Consider the following 17,127-nt stretch of genomic DNA (forward strand, 5'->3'; position numbering starts at 1 on the left):
AGCCAAACAAAGAAATCACAAAAAAGGTAGTGAATAGTTGTAGGTTTACAACAATTTGAACAGTGAATAATTTTGAGTGCCATTTTCATCTGAAAACAAAAAAAAAATGGATTCATAACATGGAAATGGAAGAAAATACCCAATGCTTTTGTACACAAACCTATGGAATCACAACCCTCCAGACACAACGTGACGTCATCATTTCCAGGCGACGTGGGGGTGCTCAATCAAAGCGTAATTTGGAGGAGCAGTTTCTTTGATTTTATTTAATATTTTTAACTATTGGAAGGAGATATATGTAATACTTTTGGTATATTTGTATTGTATGAATCATTACCTTTATTTTGATATATGATTGTTTTTACACCGGTCAGGGTCTTTAAACAAATCATTGTCTTGATCTAATACTGACCATTTGATCTAATACCAATGGAAGCTTAAAAGTGCCACCCAGATATTCTAATCATCTCGTCATTTCTACATCTCTTCAGGAAAAGGATGATACTACATCCTGTTAGAGAGATGGTCAGATGACAAGATCTTGGATCCATGGTCATGTCATCTTATTATCTCTCCCAAATAATGTAGACAAGACGAGATCCAAGATGTCGTCATCTGATCATATCTTTCCCACGGGACGTAGACATGACGAGATCCAAGATCTTGTCATCTGATCATCTCTTTTTCCGGATGTAGGCATGGCAAAACCCGAGATCTTGCAATCTCACCCTTTTCCCTTTGAGATGTAGACATGACGAGATAATTATCTGAACATCTGGGTGGCATTTTTAAGCTTCCATAATACCAGTCATTCTATTCATGTACTTCGCGTCACCATAGTCACGGTCACTAGCGTACCCACGAGGGGGGGGGGATTTTTTTTGCTTGTCATTTTTTCTGGTACGAAATCCTTTATTTGTGATCGAAGCCACCCCCATTTTTTTTTGGCTTGTCAATTTTTTTGGCGGACGGTTTAGCCCCCCCCCCCCTGTGGAAAATCCTAGGTACGCTACTGGTCACGGTGGTATATGTCTAAGTGGGCACCGACTGCACGAAAGAAACATAGCCAAATCGGGAATGACGAACCTTTGCTCGGCGGCAACGGTTACTAAACAATTGCGTTGTAGACAAAAAAAATCAGATCAAGTAAGATTATAAAAAAACTAATACATATTTATATAGACCAATTACAGTAAATTCACCAATAATGATGCACATTGCTTAGCAGAATACGCTTACTCTTGACATCTAAACTAAAGTTGACAGACCCGTACAGAAGACAAAACTGATGATCGACTTGAATTATTTTAAATGTATCCTCATCAAAAGTAGTGGTTACCAATCCTAGGCAGGCTTGGGAAGTTATGACCGTCTTCTAACATGAGCTGACGACGATACTGCAGAAGAGAGAAAATGAATATTTAACACAATACAAAATTAATATTCTCGATATCATCGCATCTTATTTTTTCCACTTTCACTAATATTTGGTTCAAATTTGATTAGATTGTTATTAAGAGAATTATTATAGTTCACTATTCTGTGTCTAGACAGCTGCAGCAAGGTGAACATGATGAATTCTAAATAAGAGGTACGGACAGGCAGTTCAGATTACAATGACGTTGCTTAATGTGGCTTTGGCATGGTGTATTCTAACATTTCATCAGATTCAAAATGAAGATGTAGGCCTACATGTATCATGGATTTTGAACATAATTTTGGGCGTGTGTTTTGGAACTTACCATTTGGTGACGCCTCCTGTCATCATATTTGTCGCGATGTTCTCTAGGAGGTAATGTGGCGAACGGGTTGGGTAGTGGGTACTCTAAAGCCATACGATAATCCAATGGATGTTGATGACTAGAATATTGAAGGGCTAAACGATGGCGATCGGGATACTGCAGGGCTAGTCGACTGTGATCGGGATTTTGCAGGGCCAGTCGACTGCGATCGGGATAATGCGGACCTATTCGATGACGACCAGGGAATTCCAAAGAGAAATAGTTGTCTGGATATGCGAGGTTCCTACGTTGACGACCTGGATATCCAAAGTGACCAAGCTCTATGTCGCGCATGAGATGGAAATTCTGGTTTAGTGGTTCCTCAAATCGGTACACGGCGTTCGGAATATCCTGTATTGGAGTTCTATGGTTATGTTTAGGTTGTGTGTCCAATCCCGTTCCATGTTCCCTAACCGCTACCAAGCTCAATGGCTGAGGCTCTTCCGACGTAACCATGTGGTTATCATCTTCACGCGTGTATTTTACCAGAGCTAAACTGTTCTGTTCAGGAGGAGGATTTTGGCTTTCTGGAGTGGAGTATACGACGATATCATTGTGGACATCATTGTGAATTTTCGGTATTTCGGCCTTTTTCAATTTACTCGTAGATACGATACAGCAGACGAACAAGAGTATCATTCCAATGAAAAGTACAACCAGGACACCAATAACGATGGATATAATGATGGTGATGGATTCGGAATTTGTTACATCAACATGATCTGAAAGAAACGTTAAAATAAGCTGATGGTAAGTAGGCTGCTGGTTGAAGGTAAACATAATGGAACAAAAAGTGCACGAGGTATAATGGTTTATGGTCGCTTCCTAAGAAGTTGCAAGAATTCCACCCATCGTACATCCTGCTCGACCCCCATAGGTCCATGTCTACACCAAGACGCGCGCAAGCCCATGCACAAAATGGAAACATCAAACTCTCGCTCGACCGCGCATAATATACTCACCCACAGCCTAACCCACAGGTATATTTCCAATTCATCTATTGCCAACTCGCCCACTAATCGCATGGGTCTACCTTCATTTCGTCTAATGCCATTCCGTCCATCAACATTTTCAAAACTAAAATTGTGAATAAACCTAATAGAATATAATAAATCCGTACAGCAAATGGAAATTATCATTTCTTTTTTAGTTGGCTAAGAGTACAATATTTTTAGTCCTATAGTGACACCACGAGCCCCCCCCCTATATTCCCTTCAGTCACCGTTTCTTTTACCTCTTTCACACAACCTTCCAGAGCCTGCACCAGCAGGTGAGATGTCTATGAAGCCTTGGAGACAGGTGCAAGAGAATGACCCGGGGTCGTTGATGCACGTTGCCAAGGATGAGCAGTCATTCTGGTCGGCAGAGTTGCATTCATTTTGATCTGAGGTAGAAGATTTGTTAGAAGAAAGGAAGAGAGGAACGGAAGGAGAGAGGAGAATAGGAATAAAAATATGAATGAGGAGGAGAAAGAAGAACGAGAAAAAGGAGGGCATGATGGCGTTAGAAATGGAATTAGATGGAAAGAAAATGGGAGTGAATGATATAGCGATACGCCAAAATTCAGGTCAAACACCTTTCTGTAGGAATATTCGAATTCCAACAACCCAGATCAATATTAAAATGATCCCTAATAAAGGAAAATTTAGTGACAGACATTCTATCAATAGAGCGACTGCATTGTGGAGCCAGCAAAATGATTTAGGTCTACACTGAAAAAAACAAACACTTTAACTGGGCTGGAAGGTATATCACGTTCATCTCCAATGTTTTCTTACCATCTATCCGCATGCTACTAGGGTCAACACTGATTATATTTTGACCAGCTAAAATCGTCCCGCTCCCAAGACCTCCCGTAACGGCGGTTATAACCGCAGCCTGAGTGGAACCAACCGCGGCGACAAGGTCAAACTCTGCGATGACGCTTCCGGCACGAAACGATGTAAAGGATACGTCCAATATATTCGAAATTGCTGACAGGAGCTGAAGGTAAAAAATAGTAAAATTTTTAATGAAAATATTTCTATTGCTAGGACTTATTACCATACAAATTGACATCATTCAGCCACACTCCTAAAGGGGTGCAAGGACAAAATTCGTTCATTGCAACACTTGTCAACTTTTCTAACGATAGTTCTTAAATCCCTCCACATTAGCAAGAACATTCATTTTTTCTTCAAAATACATCGTCATTTGACCTTCCGCTCACTAAGAATATGAAATAGAGGCACTAATTCTTACAAGAATGGGATGCTTGTAAATCCATACACAGTGTTGTCTTTATTCTTCAAAATCAATTGAGACCATTAGCTTTGATCTTTCCCTCACCAAGAATATGAAACAAAGAAACCCTCTCTTTCTTTGCAGCAATGGGATGCTAATAAGGCTAATCTTTTGAAAGTTTAGTAAAGACTACATTGCACCAATTTATTAACAAAATAAAGGTTATGGTTTATTTCTTTCCAATCGCTCTAATGTGCGATAAGCGGCAAAACCCTTACTTTCCGAATGTAGTAATGATGAACATGTAGAATTTCCAACCCCGTATACTCCCCAACAGACAAATTTGGAGGGAGATAAATGAAATTAGAAATAGCTGGTGTATAGATACATAATACCGCTACTCATCCGCCATCAGAAAAGGGCGTCGCGTCATCAACGACGTTAATTGGAGCGTAGTATTTGCGCACCATATTCAATCAAACTCGTCTCATGCCGCAGTCACACCGGTTAAATTGACTCCAGACCAACCAATTATATTACGTAATTATCAATGACATACCTTTGGTCAGTATGGAGTCTTATTCGTTGGTGTGACTACAACATGAAGATGGCGCCTTTTTTGTGTTATTTATATATAAGGTGGATTTTCCGTAGATGATGATGATGGGTTCTTGTATAGCGCCGGTATCCGTCTCAGCTGGGCGCTCATGGCGCTTGCTAAAAATAGAAAATATCTCACAAAGTTCAATTTCTTCAAACAGTGCTTAGGATCATCATTCAGTTCAAGTACTGTTCTAGTAATACTATTCTTGCAATAATGTTGGAGTGGGGAACAGAAAGGTCTTCAGGTAAGATAATGCCTTCCTTCGATGCGTTGAAGATGTATTGTTACATTATCATCATCATTGCAATGATTACTAGGTTCAGCATGTTCAGGGAAAGGTTTAATAGGTTTCATCCTCACCGTGCCTCGAAGCTGTTGAGCTAGTTGTTGAAACCCTTCCCTCGAAGGATCAGCCAGAGCAGAAGTGTAAAGCAAAGGCGATCCGTTGATAGATAGAAAACGCAGTGACCCTTTGTAAGTTCCAATTGCTTGAATGAATAAAAATCAATGCAAGGCAAATTATATAATTTCAAGAATGTATATACATAAGTTTATAATCACGAATACTTATATCAAATAAATCATGGATGTGTAATTATCATTATTAATATTATCATTATTAACATTATCATTAGCACAAGAGTTAAAATAATTTTTTTTTACTAACAATCATTATTATTATTATCATTCATTCATTATCATCACATTTTCTGTCACCGTGGTTTAATACAAATTTGTAGTAACCTCATGCAGCCATCGGAAATGAAAAAAAATCAATCAATATCTTCGTTATCGTCATCACATTTCCCAAACAACTTCATCGTTCAACAATCTAAGACCGGTATGAAGAAAAGGTTATTAATCTAAGAATCGAGAAAAGAATTAAGAGAACTACGTTTAGAAAGATTGTGTCGGATAGGAAGAGATGAAGTTGGAGGTAGTACTCGAGTTTCTTACCTTGGCAAACTCCATTCATTTTGAGGTATCCAAGTCTGCAAGTACATAACCCGGAAGTACTACAAATCTCATGGCCTACTGTGAAGCACTGGTCGTCATTCTCACAGGACGCCATCACTAAAGAATTATGTGGGAGAGGTTACGTTGAGATAGAGGATAGGAATGAGGACAAAAAAGATGGGAAGGGGGGGGGCAGCAGAAAAACAGAGGAAGAGAAAGAGACAGTATGGAAATATCAATCGATAAAACAGCAAGAGGTTGATTTGGTGCAATTAATTTTTTGATCTTATTTCTACGGAGTCTTTATACTTGATTCGGATACTGAGCAAGCTGAGAGATTCGTGTCAATGACTCATTTACCGGTTAATGCCGCACCATTCTGACTCGAAATAATTCAGAAATGTATAATAAAATGATTATATTACAACAAAAGACTTACTCGTTTCACAGTACTGTCCTTCGTAGCCCGTAGCACACTCACAGGTAAACATATCTTTGAAGTTCCTACACGTACCGTCATTAAAGCATGGCTGTGAAAGGCACTCGTTGATATCTGGTTTTGGAAAAGAGATAAGAAATCCATTCAATATTTATTCATCAAATAGGTTTGGATTTCTTTGATAAATCATTAAGGAAGAAAGATAGAGATAGTATGAAAGAAAATAATCAAAGATTAATGGACATAAGTGATGCAGAAGGAGATCCCTAAGGGTAGTCTGAATGAGGAAGATGCTCAAGACAGTAAAAAGGAGGAGCGAGTGATATGGTCATGATTTTGCAAGATTCATTAATCTAATATCAGAAGGAAAGCGCTGGCTGAAATTCATTTCATATTAAACAATGTGAATTGCTTATTACCGTCACATATCCGTCCATCACTCTGGGTAGAGTCTGTATACCCAGATAGGCAAACGCAGTCGTATCCACCGGGTGTGTTGGTGCATTCAGCAAACGGAGAGCAATCATTTAATGACGAATCGCTGCACTCATCGATATCTATATATAAAAACAAAATTACAAAAAACAATTTTGAATATCAGCCATTTGAACCAAATGTTCAAAATGGCCTTATCTATATTTCGTGGTTCAATTATTGAGAAACAAGGCTACACTGACTTAAACATGTTAAATAAATTCTTTTTGCGCTTTTTTCCTTCTAATTGGAACTGATTAATTTGATTTTACAAACATCTGATATAGGCCTGATCTTCTCTTTCTGACTAGAAAAGGGTCAACTCTGACGTGAACAGGTTCGGGTTTTCATATGATTCTATAGATGCTTTACTAGTTTGACTTGAACTTTTACCGGTACCCATTGAACTCTATAGTCTATCTGTCTATTACGTCTGTCTAATATTTGTGATGATAGAGTTGCACTTTCATACCGATGCAGAGCGTTCCTGGTCCATCTATGGAGTCTCCTTGATCTATAAATCCTGGAAGACAGGAGCACTGATAGGAACCAACCGAGTTGTTGCAGGCAGAATAGACAGAGCAAGCGGAGTGTTCTGTCTCATTGCATTCATCCAAATCTAAATGAGAAAGATATGTTAACGTCATTTAAATATTTTTTTTTCACAGACGGTAAAAAAACGATGAATTTCTTTTCTCTTTGCTTTCCTCCTAATTTTTCCAGTTTCTCCTCCATTTCTGATTATTTTCACTGCTTGGAAAATGGTAAGGGGATTTGACTTTCATCTCATCCCCACAACCCAAATAACGTTCGAACGTATCTACCATAAAGTATTTGTATAGTCCATGCAAAATGAAATCTTTTATACTGACTTTATTAATCAAGGTAAGACGCTACTTTTTACATTGCGTTCAATTAGAAAAAGATTGTGTTTAAGATGACGACGCCTACTTTAACGTCAACAAATCGTTCTACGAAATTCATCATCAACAAAAAATGTTTCGTTTACATTAACTTACCTTAGAATTTAACATAATGATAATTTTGGTATTAACAGACTATCGATAAAATACCAATTTGATGACAAAATAAGAATATTTTGTAAAGGATAAAAAATTATCTTTCTTTCGAGCTTTAAGCGCTCCATTTTGATTCATCATTATTAAGAGCCATGTTGTACCTTGAACAGCAATAGAAGTAACATTCACTGTGAAAGATGAGTTTCCAACCGACAGGTCTTTGGCGGCAAAATAGTTACTATCTGTCATCAGTTCATAAATCATGACGTCATTCGATGTACTGTTCGGGTCAAGAACGATGTCAGCCTCCACTACGGAATTCCCGTTCAAAAATGATTTGATGTCCACGCTTACGACAGAGTTGACAAATATTTCCCACCTTGATAATCGATGGTAAATCTGAAAGAAAGACCAATCATAAACAGTAATTCAGTAATTCTCCGTTTTGATTGGGGTTGTTCAGTCTGTTCATGATAATGAAAAGAAAATCAAAGCTTAATATCATATCAGATCTATCTTGGGTTAAAATCTGTCCAAATTAAGTGAGGTTTGGGACAAATCCTTCAACTTCAAATACTTAAGCATGGAGCTCCATGACTTAAGTGTCTTTTCATATTCGTCTCCAAGTACCACTCTCCTCTCGATCTCATTCTTATCCAGTGTGAGGTCACATCGGCATAAGATATACAACAGAGTGACCTCCCAAAAAAGCCCAAGTGTAAGTATCTTCTCTGATTTATACTAATAAAACTAGTCACCTGTTCGAACCCTTTCATACATGGTCATCACGAAGACTTCTTGTTTGCAATCACAACTATTCGCAAAGAACATACTGAAATAATAAACTCAATCTTCGTCAATTCATAACGATATATTTGCTGTTATGAAGGGTGTGTGTTTTCCTACCGCATATTGTAGTTCTTCCGTTATCACTCCAATGCTAGTGTTAAGGAAGTCAAGGTATTTCACAGGTGACCCGTTGATCTCAGTCAGCTCAAAACGCATATCAAACCGTCTGGGAACTAATATAAAATATGATATTAATTATGGTTGTGTTAATGAATCAGCAGCATACGAACACAAGAAAGCCACCATCATTCTTAACACTATTACCACTACTCCTACAACAATGACTACCATTTATACTTTTGCTGGTTCAATGATACTACTCCTACTACTTTGAATACAACTACTTATACCATCAGCACTGTTACTACAACTACAAATACAATAACTACTACTACTACCACTATCACAACATCAATACTACAAATACTATCACGTCTACTGCAATACAACCACCGTTACTACTACTACTACTATTCGTCTACTGCTGCTGATACTATCCCGCTTCCTATACTAGTCTGATATCACCGGGAAACTTGGGCCTCGTATTTGATTGGCATAACCTGAAGATATGAAGGTTTCACGATACACCATGTATCTTTCTTGGGCAAGTGTTAATCCTGAAAAGGACCACCCAATCTCCCTCCCTCTCTCCCCTATCTCTCTCTCTAATTGTTTGATAACGCCCAAAGATATAGGGGCAAGTAAGTGTTTCATAGAAGTGCTCAGGTTATCAGTGTCTCTCATCTACCTATGCGCAAAGTTAAAAATCTAGAGACTGCTTTTGGATGACTTACTTTGACAACCTTGCTCTGTCCTGATACGACCGTATCCACAGCTACACCGTCCGTCTTTGCAAACCTCATTTCTCTCACATCGATCAGATGAGGTGCAAATTGTTTTACCTGCATCGAGAAAAGAAGATAAGTGGTTTCTCCTAGTCCTACTTCCTATTTGAACTGTCATTTTCCAACCCACAAGAAAAGTACTAATTCAAGTATTTAAATTACATTTATTTCATGCACGTATTGTTAAGAAAGCAAATACAGGCCTACAAATATACTTCGACTTCAATTAAATGACCATCACGTGATTGCCCAGCATGTCCATGTAAATACTTGGAAAAAGAATCAGCCTGTTAAAGGCAGTAATCTTATTGTAAAGCATATAGGTCTGTGTATTTGCAGTAACTTTTGATTCAGAGGTATCACAAAAACTGGTTAGGAGTCGTCTACCCTATGATTTTCAAGTATTTCAAAAAGAAAGAAAACAGGAAATAAAAAAGAAAACATTTAAGAGTATAAGATATACAGGTACAGATCTGGTCAAAATTTCTTTCTCCTGAAACTCCCTGGTTATTGAATTGACACAAAGAAGAAAAAAAGCCATATCTCATTAGGTCATCTCACCTAAAAAATAAAATAAATTCCATGGCGCCACCTCTGGTTTGATTATCAATGAACGACCAACGAAAACACCACTAATATTCATCAAACGAGTTAAACGGTCTCCCTTTTCTCTTTGACCTACCGTATTCGCAGTAGCGCCCTTCATATTCCGCATGACAAGCACAGAAGTAGCCTGTGATTACATCCATGCAAGTCGCTCCATTGCTGCAAGGGTTGCTGTCACATTCATTTATATCTAAATGGTAAAGGAATATATTTGGCTGTCATGACTACATCAAACAGTGCTGTTTATCTCTGGCTTATACACGCTTTTGCTATATGAGATTCCAGAGACTTCGTTGTGACAGAGGAAATTTGGAGTTTGCATCTGGTGGCAAATTGTGACTTAGTCTAGATATGGACGTAAGTAGTCATTTGTTTGGTAACCCCTACATCAGTCCTCTCTCTCTTTTCACCTTCTCCTACTAGTAGTAGAAGAAGGTGAAAAAGAGAGGGCTGATGTATGGGTTTCCAAACAAACAACTACTACCGTCCAGATCTAGACTAATTGCCACTTGGTCTAAACCTGTTATTACATCCATGCAAGTCGCTCCATTGTTGCAAGGGTTGTTGTCACATTTATTGAAATCTAAAGGGTAAAATAATATGTTTGACTGTCATGACTATATACAACTTTTGCCATTTGAGATTCCAGAGATTTAGCTATTACAAAAGAAATTGTGAGTTTGCAACTGATGGCAAATTGCCACTTGGTCTACTCCTGATTTGTCTACTTTCCGTTTGGTCTTATCCCCTATGGTCTAATCCTTGTTCGTCTCCAACCAATTCGTTTACTCACCATTCAGCCTACTTGCCAGTTACCCATTTACATTTACCATTTTATCATAGCTAGAAAGGATTTACACATTCCGTCTTTTGTCCACTTGGTCTGATACCTTTTACTCTATGTTAGATGACATGTTGTAGACCAAATTATCAGTTGACCAAGCACATAATATAAAAAGACGCAGTGAAAACTTGACCACTTCCGCTATTTATGTAAATCTAAACCATAGTTATTCAAATAGAGTATTGCACTGAGCAATTGTTGGACCAAATGGCAATTCTACCAAAATGAAAGTAGACCAAGTAGGTATAGTCATAACTGTTTTAGAGATGTAAGAATATGACAATCCAATTGGAAATAATCCAATCTATTACCCTATATGAGATCCCATGATCTAAATTTGAAAGTTGTTGCTATATCATGCATATGGTCTTATTAAAACGAATTCATTGAAAAAAGTAACATTATATACTAATCGACAGTTTTTCAATTTCGCAATTGTTGATATGTCAGGCAGCCGTCAGAACTCGTTTAGGAGCAGGACCGGCATGAAGTGCAGTCAAGAGTGTAGCGTATAACAAACCCACATCATGCATATGAAGCCCAGATCGTATCAAATGAAATTACTTGTTTCACTAACCTTTGTCACACGTTTGTCGCCTGTAATCATTGGTGTGTAAAGAAATGAGAGGCTGTAATCAAGATATAAATAATAATTAGAAAAATCAAAGTGAGAATTCATCTCGACCCACAACGGTACCTTGAAACATTGATCTACTAGTAGGTCCATGCTTGAAACTTGTGTAAAGGATAGGGAAAAAACGGGATTTCTTCAATTTTTAAAAAGCATTACAAAATGGGGGAAAGAGCTTTCTGTTCATGCTGGGTTCTCACTCTGGAGTTTCCTCCCTTAAGACATCTGTGATATCAACTCCCAAAACTGAGGACTATGTGTATAACTAAAAGAAATGTATAATTGGAAAGTGTTTTGTTTCTTTTTCACCTATGCGCCTTGAACATTAAGATTGAAATGGATTTGATGCCTGAGAAGTCACTTGTATTATTATTATTATCTTTTACATGTCCGACAGGTCATAAAATGAAATATACCCCGTAATTGCAAACTACCTGCTGCGTGGCAAGGACGGGGTTTAACAAATTTAATCCGTTATCAACATGATCAATAGCACAATAATTGAAAATCCGTAACTTGGTATACAATGAAGAAACAACAATTACCTAGAATACCTGAATTGAATAAACATGTACGCTATGGCGGAATGGCATGTGCATGTTAGATACATACTGAGTTGCTAGCAAGGAGAGAATTACTTCAACTTACGTATATTACAGGACAGTGTTCTAGGCTGTTGTATGCACCGCCAATCTTTCCTAAGTCCGTCTCATTTACCCCAGGGAAGGAATCAAAATACTGCAAATGGAGATGAAATGATTAGAAATAAATACATCATATGATAGTGATATTTACATGGTTTGTTAAGGCAGATTATTTAGCAACGGATAAAGCATCACCCCCACATGACATTTTCAATAATGAATAAATATCCGTTAATCATTTATTGAAATTACAATGAAACTAAACTTAATTCATAAGTAAAGAATTTCACATTGGTTGCAGACTGGATAGAAAATTTAAATGAAGGCTTTCAGATGCAACCTTTACACTAAATCCCCTTATTATACACATCATTCAATCATGTAAATACTTGCTTGGTTCTATTTGCAAAGGTATATTATGTGCACTTTGGTATTTGTAAAGGTTACCTAGATTTAATACAGGGTTTTTCTGTAAAAAAAAAAGTTTCAAGGTCATCTATATCAAGATTATATTGAGAAACTCATTGAGTTTAATTTTTACACCTTGCTTGTGTCATAATTTTCACAGCAGTGGCTTAGCTTGGATTTTTTTAGGGGGGGGGGGGGGCATTGGGGAGATATGTCTTTTAATTAGGGGGCAACATTTTTTTCTGTGTGTGTATTTGAGTGTGACAGGGGCGGATCCAGCCAATAGAGGGGGGGGTTAAAAATTTTCACCCATATTTTCCCCGATCAGCCGCTCAAGTTGACCTTCATTTGTTTCTTTGAAGGTGCATTCCTCAGTCATTTCTTTGCTTTATTCTGATAAAACAACATAAACTTAGAAAAATCTCAATAGAGGGTTCCCTTGGATCTGCCTATGTGTGAAAAACACAATAGACTTAAAGTTTGTGATTGTAATGATTTTCCCGTTTCAAATCTGTGCTCTCATTGTCAGAGAAATATGTATAACACTTGGGCAAGAAATTCAAATGATGCTTTAATTTAGGCCCTACCAATTTTTATTTCCGAGCAGAATGTTTTTTTCAAGAGACACCTTGGGGGCACGTGCCCCCCCCCCCCCTCCTCCCGTAGCTACGCCCCTTTGTCACGGATCACAGAGTTAGGCCCCTTCGAAGACGAAGGTACAAAACTTTTTTTTTTTTTTTTCTGCGAGATAACGTTACATAGCTCGTGTCTAGCTGCAATTTTGGTGAAGCATATCCTTGGTGACTTGCAGGTTTGGCAAGAGAGAGATGCTCTTCATCACAAACCTTCAATGGTTAGAAAAGCAAAGCAATACATGCAGCGTTGACAGGGGTGGTACTGTAAAACCGTTGAAGGTATTATGGCTAAGGTGAAATAGGTTGGGATGAATAAACACGCTCAACAGAGACTGGAGCTAGACCCTTTTTGAAAATGGCCCGGGGGGGGGGCAGTCAAATACATTGCTGTACACACGCGTGACCCCAAAAACGCGTTGAAAGGGGTGTTTTTTCAGTTTGAACGCGGTCCGCGCGTGGACTCAGTACGGGTATAAAAAACACCGATTTTCAAGAAAAAGGTTGGTTTTTAAAGACTGGTCAATGGTCATTCGCGGGGTCAAACGTATGTTTTTTTCCTAAAGCTTTTTAGACTATAGCCCAACGTGTTTTTGGTATGCTTTTTGTCCCAAGCTTTTTCCCCGAGGTCATATTCTGGAGACTTGTCTAGGGGTCAATATTATGAATAAAGCCCGCAAAAATCTCGTTTAGGGGGGTATTTTGCCCACAGAGAAAAAAACTTGTTTAGGGGGGTGTTTTGTGAAATTCCTTGGTCACGCGTGTGTACAGCAAAAAAATTGACTGCCCATCCCCCGGAGGAAATGGCAGTCACTCACAAAAAAAGAGATTGATATAGGGGATAATATTTCACTGAAATTCGAAGATAAAATCAAAACCTCACACCAACGTTCGTTTCGGGCATGTACATTAAACCCCAAAACTTGGATAGGGTAGGTTTATACCCTTCGCTATCGAAGGACCATAACTCGTCGACCCGCGACAATTGTTACGCACGCAAGGTGCCAAAATAAAATTGATGAGCTTACTTAGTTATGTAAAATAGAAATTAAAAAAATAACTCATTTATTCTGAATATGGCTGACCTAAAATTCGGTTACTCTTTTAGAAACACCCTCGCAGTCATTCATTTCAATATCCAGTCAATTTAAAAGCTTTCATATTTGGAGTAAACCCGGGGGCACTTGCGCGACAAACAAAAAAAAACACGTAAAAGGGTGCCTTTTTCAAGATAGGGCATGTTACGTACTTAACGTAATAAGGGTGCCAAAAAGACTTAAATAATGAAAAAAAAGAGGATTATCTACTTCGCTCGGAAAGCTGCGAGTTAGGGTCAAGTATGTGAGGGTATAAAAAGAGACTTAATTGTTTAATAAAGGATGTACTTTTGGCCCCAACTGTCAAAAGGTGTTTAGAGTCCGACCTGCTTGAGGTCTGGGAGGTGGGACCGTACTGGACCCAATGATATAGGTAAGGGTAAATGTAAAACCGACGACCGCAGTTGTTTAGGGGGTTCAATTCAGAGAATACTTGCCAAGGGTATCGTTTTGCTTCCAATCCTTGTTAAGGGCAGGGTTGTACACACGCAAATACTTGGAATATGGAAAATACTTCTTTAGGGTGCTTTTCAAGACCCCATGATGGTCGCGCGTGGTCCCCCTCCCCCGGGGGGGGGGGGGGTACGCTCAATCATCATTCCGATTTAATAAGTCAAGCAGATCAGTTACTAATCAACACTTGTAAATTAACGATGTATAACATCATCTGATCAAGTTCTGTTTTCAATTTGCTCAATTTAATGACGCATTCCTTTCTTAATATGAAAATAGCTAATATTGAAACTGGTGCAGGCACCTGATATTGTTCTGGCAATGATTCGTTGTGCATTGTGTTCGTACAAATAGCCGCAGTATCCCCATCCACGCTGCACATTAGTTCAGATTGTTTCTCGCAATATGGACCTAAAGATAGTCCTCTGCGTAAGCGAAAAAGGAGAGAAATGATAACATTCGGGAAAATATGAAAGATTGTGACTATGATTATAATGACAGCTGAACGTATATATATATAGATATATATATATTACATTGACTTTAGGCATGTTAGATCGAGTTGTCGCTTCTCAATCGATCAGCACCCAATGCATTCAAGGAATTGATCTTGCAGTGTGCCCATTCACCATAGATGTGATGAGTACAGCACATGTCGTAATAGACTACCGAAGGGATGACGTCAGTTGCCATGGTGTCATAGCAGCCTGGTTCTTAACAAATGAACCCGCCGAATTGAAAGGTTAAGCGTGTGTTTCTCATAGGAGAAAATGTCTGCTATCAGAATTTGATCGCTTGAAAAACGTAAAATACAATCAAACAAAGACAAACGAATAGTTTCTCTCGAGATGATAGATAGATGACAAGATACTCAATATTCACACAAGAAGTTTCAGGAAATCATCTTAGTTTTCCCATTCCTCTTTTTCTTTCTCGCTTACAGAATGATCCATCACCAAACACATAAAGAAAGAGCTTTTCCGATAACTACTTTACGTTTCGTACTGTGAAATACAAAAATGTCATCGGGATCAAGTATTCGCTCCTTTAGATCATAATATCATAATCGAACCTCCTTTTCTATGGGAAAGTTCACTTAATCATGAAGTAAAATAGTTTAGTTACAAAAAGGCTTCTACGGTATATTTCAGTGGTTATGAATAATATTTTGAAACACTTCGTTCACAATACTTTGAAGTGCTGTGTTAAACTATTTCTACTTCTTTGAACATGCATTTCGGCTGAGGCTGACAATGTCTTTAATTCTATGCAAAATCTCTATTCTGATCTACCAGGTTTTATAGAATATTCAGTGTTTTTAATTTGCGCATTCCGTTAACTCATATTCGAGCCAAGAGAACCACTCTAAGCGATATGCCATGAAGCTATGGTTTAGCCCTGGTCCATCTTTTCCCATACATATATATAATTTATGTATAGGGAAAGAAGGACCAGGTGTTTATACCAGGTGTATATACATTGCTCATTTGCAGGGAGTCTGATTAGATGGCCTGTTACCGATTTTAAAAAGCCGGTAGATTTGAATGAAAACGAAACTGTGATTGGTCTACTTTTATGTTTCGCGATTCGAGATTCGACTTTGATTCCAATCTTTTGAGCTATTTGTAATATGGACCCCTTTCATCCCCCTTCAACACGTCTTTGTGAAAACAAGAATCTGGAGCTTTTAAATAAACCCACAACCCTCATTTCAATCCAGAAATTTAAGTGATAATTTGCTTGTATAGGGAGCAGGCCAACATAATGGAATGTTTTAACAGTATGCCTACATAATTGAGCAATTACTGTAATAATTGCGAATCAATAACACTATCATCCCCATCATCATCATCATCATTCAGTAAAATGAAATTTAATTTGAAAAAAAAAGCTTTCCCACCTTTCTCTTTGTGTGTCCATCCACCATTTACAACTCTGATTGACAAATCCACAGCCAAGACCACGGCCCCAGGTGTACGGGTCAGCATAGGCATAATCAACTTCGTACCACCCTGTATCTTCGAGCCATGCCAAGGTTAATCTAGAAAACTTCCGACCAACAGTAAGTTGCGGCGCCATCGATTCCGTCTAAAGTGGACAAATGGGTAAATACAACAAGAGCTGCAGTGGATCTCTATTTTGCACACATATAATTCCCGCCTTGAATGCAATACAATTCTGCAAGCTGGTTACCACTTTTCACACTGTCAAATGGTGTAAACACCCTTCTGTCAAGTTAATGAAAAAATATTCCGAAAGTATGTTGTAAAAACGAATAATCATTGTATTATCCATCTGTATAGTCCCTTTGAAAATCACCATGCTATTTCGTTTCAAGTCTATGTCATGGAAAACATTAAGCACTCAAAGAAAAGAAATTCTCTCACTCCAAGAACCAATAGGTGACAATGGAATGGCAGAACATGGGCGTTTTCGGTTTGGGATCATTAGGGTCTTTCGTAAAGAATCGTATAGCTTTTGATGTTTAAGTTTGATTTGAATGATTTATTGCACTCCATGATCTATACAATCAATCACAATAATCAGTCCTCGGGTCAAACATCTATTCGTGTTAAGGAGTGCAGGTGTCAGATCATGTATAGATCAAGCAACATATATTA

At 38.2% G+C, this 17,127-nt stretch overlaps 1 protein-coding gene across 1 annotated transcript in view; it reads right to left on the reverse strand.

The window, feature by feature from the left end:
- Nucleotides 1-936: 936 nt before the first annotated feature.
- Nucleotides 937-17,127, reverse strand: part of LOC121428565 — a 32,316-nt gene continuing 16,125 nt past the window's right edge. The window contains exons 10-26 of the mRNA XM_041625275.1: nucleotides 16,407-16,594; nucleotides 14,811-14,931; nucleotides 11,921-12,010; nucleotides 11,219-11,270; nucleotides 9,874-9,987; nucleotides 9,141-9,248; nucleotides 8,404-8,519; nucleotides 7,659-7,896; nucleotides 6,951-7,097; nucleotides 6,424-6,561; nucleotides 6,005-6,118; nucleotides 5,566-5,682; nucleotides 4,969-5,096; nucleotides 3,560-3,764; nucleotides 3,016-3,165; nucleotides 1,743-2,503; nucleotides 937-1,397 (exon numbers count right to left, since the gene is read on the reverse strand). Of these exons, the coding sequence (XP_041481209.1) occupies nucleotides 1,323-1,397; nucleotides 1,743-2,503; nucleotides 3,016-3,165; nucleotides 3,560-3,764; nucleotides 4,969-5,096; nucleotides 5,566-5,682; nucleotides 6,005-6,118; nucleotides 6,424-6,561; nucleotides 6,951-7,097; nucleotides 7,659-7,896; nucleotides 8,404-8,519; nucleotides 9,141-9,248; nucleotides 9,874-9,987; nucleotides 11,219-11,270; nucleotides 11,921-12,010; nucleotides 14,811-14,931; nucleotides 16,407-16,594 (2,862 nt within the window). The 3' untranslated portion in view covers nucleotides 937-1,322. The remainder of the gene's footprint in view (nucleotides 1,398-1,742; nucleotides 2,504-3,015; nucleotides 3,166-3,559; nucleotides 3,765-4,968; nucleotides 5,097-5,565; nucleotides 5,683-6,004; nucleotides 6,119-6,423; nucleotides 6,562-6,950; nucleotides 7,098-7,658; nucleotides 7,897-8,403; nucleotides 8,520-9,140; nucleotides 9,249-9,873; nucleotides 9,988-11,218; nucleotides 11,271-11,920; nucleotides 12,011-14,810; nucleotides 14,932-16,406; nucleotides 16,595-17,127) is intronic.

This window comes from Lytechinus variegatus, chromosome 15 (genome assembly GCF_018143015.1).
Source record: "Lytechinus variegatus isolate NC3 chromosome 15, Lvar_3.0, whole genome shotgun sequence".
Taxonomy (NCBI): domain Eukaryota; kingdom Metazoa; phylum Echinodermata; class Echinoidea; order Temnopleuroida; family Toxopneustidae; genus Lytechinus; species Lytechinus variegatus.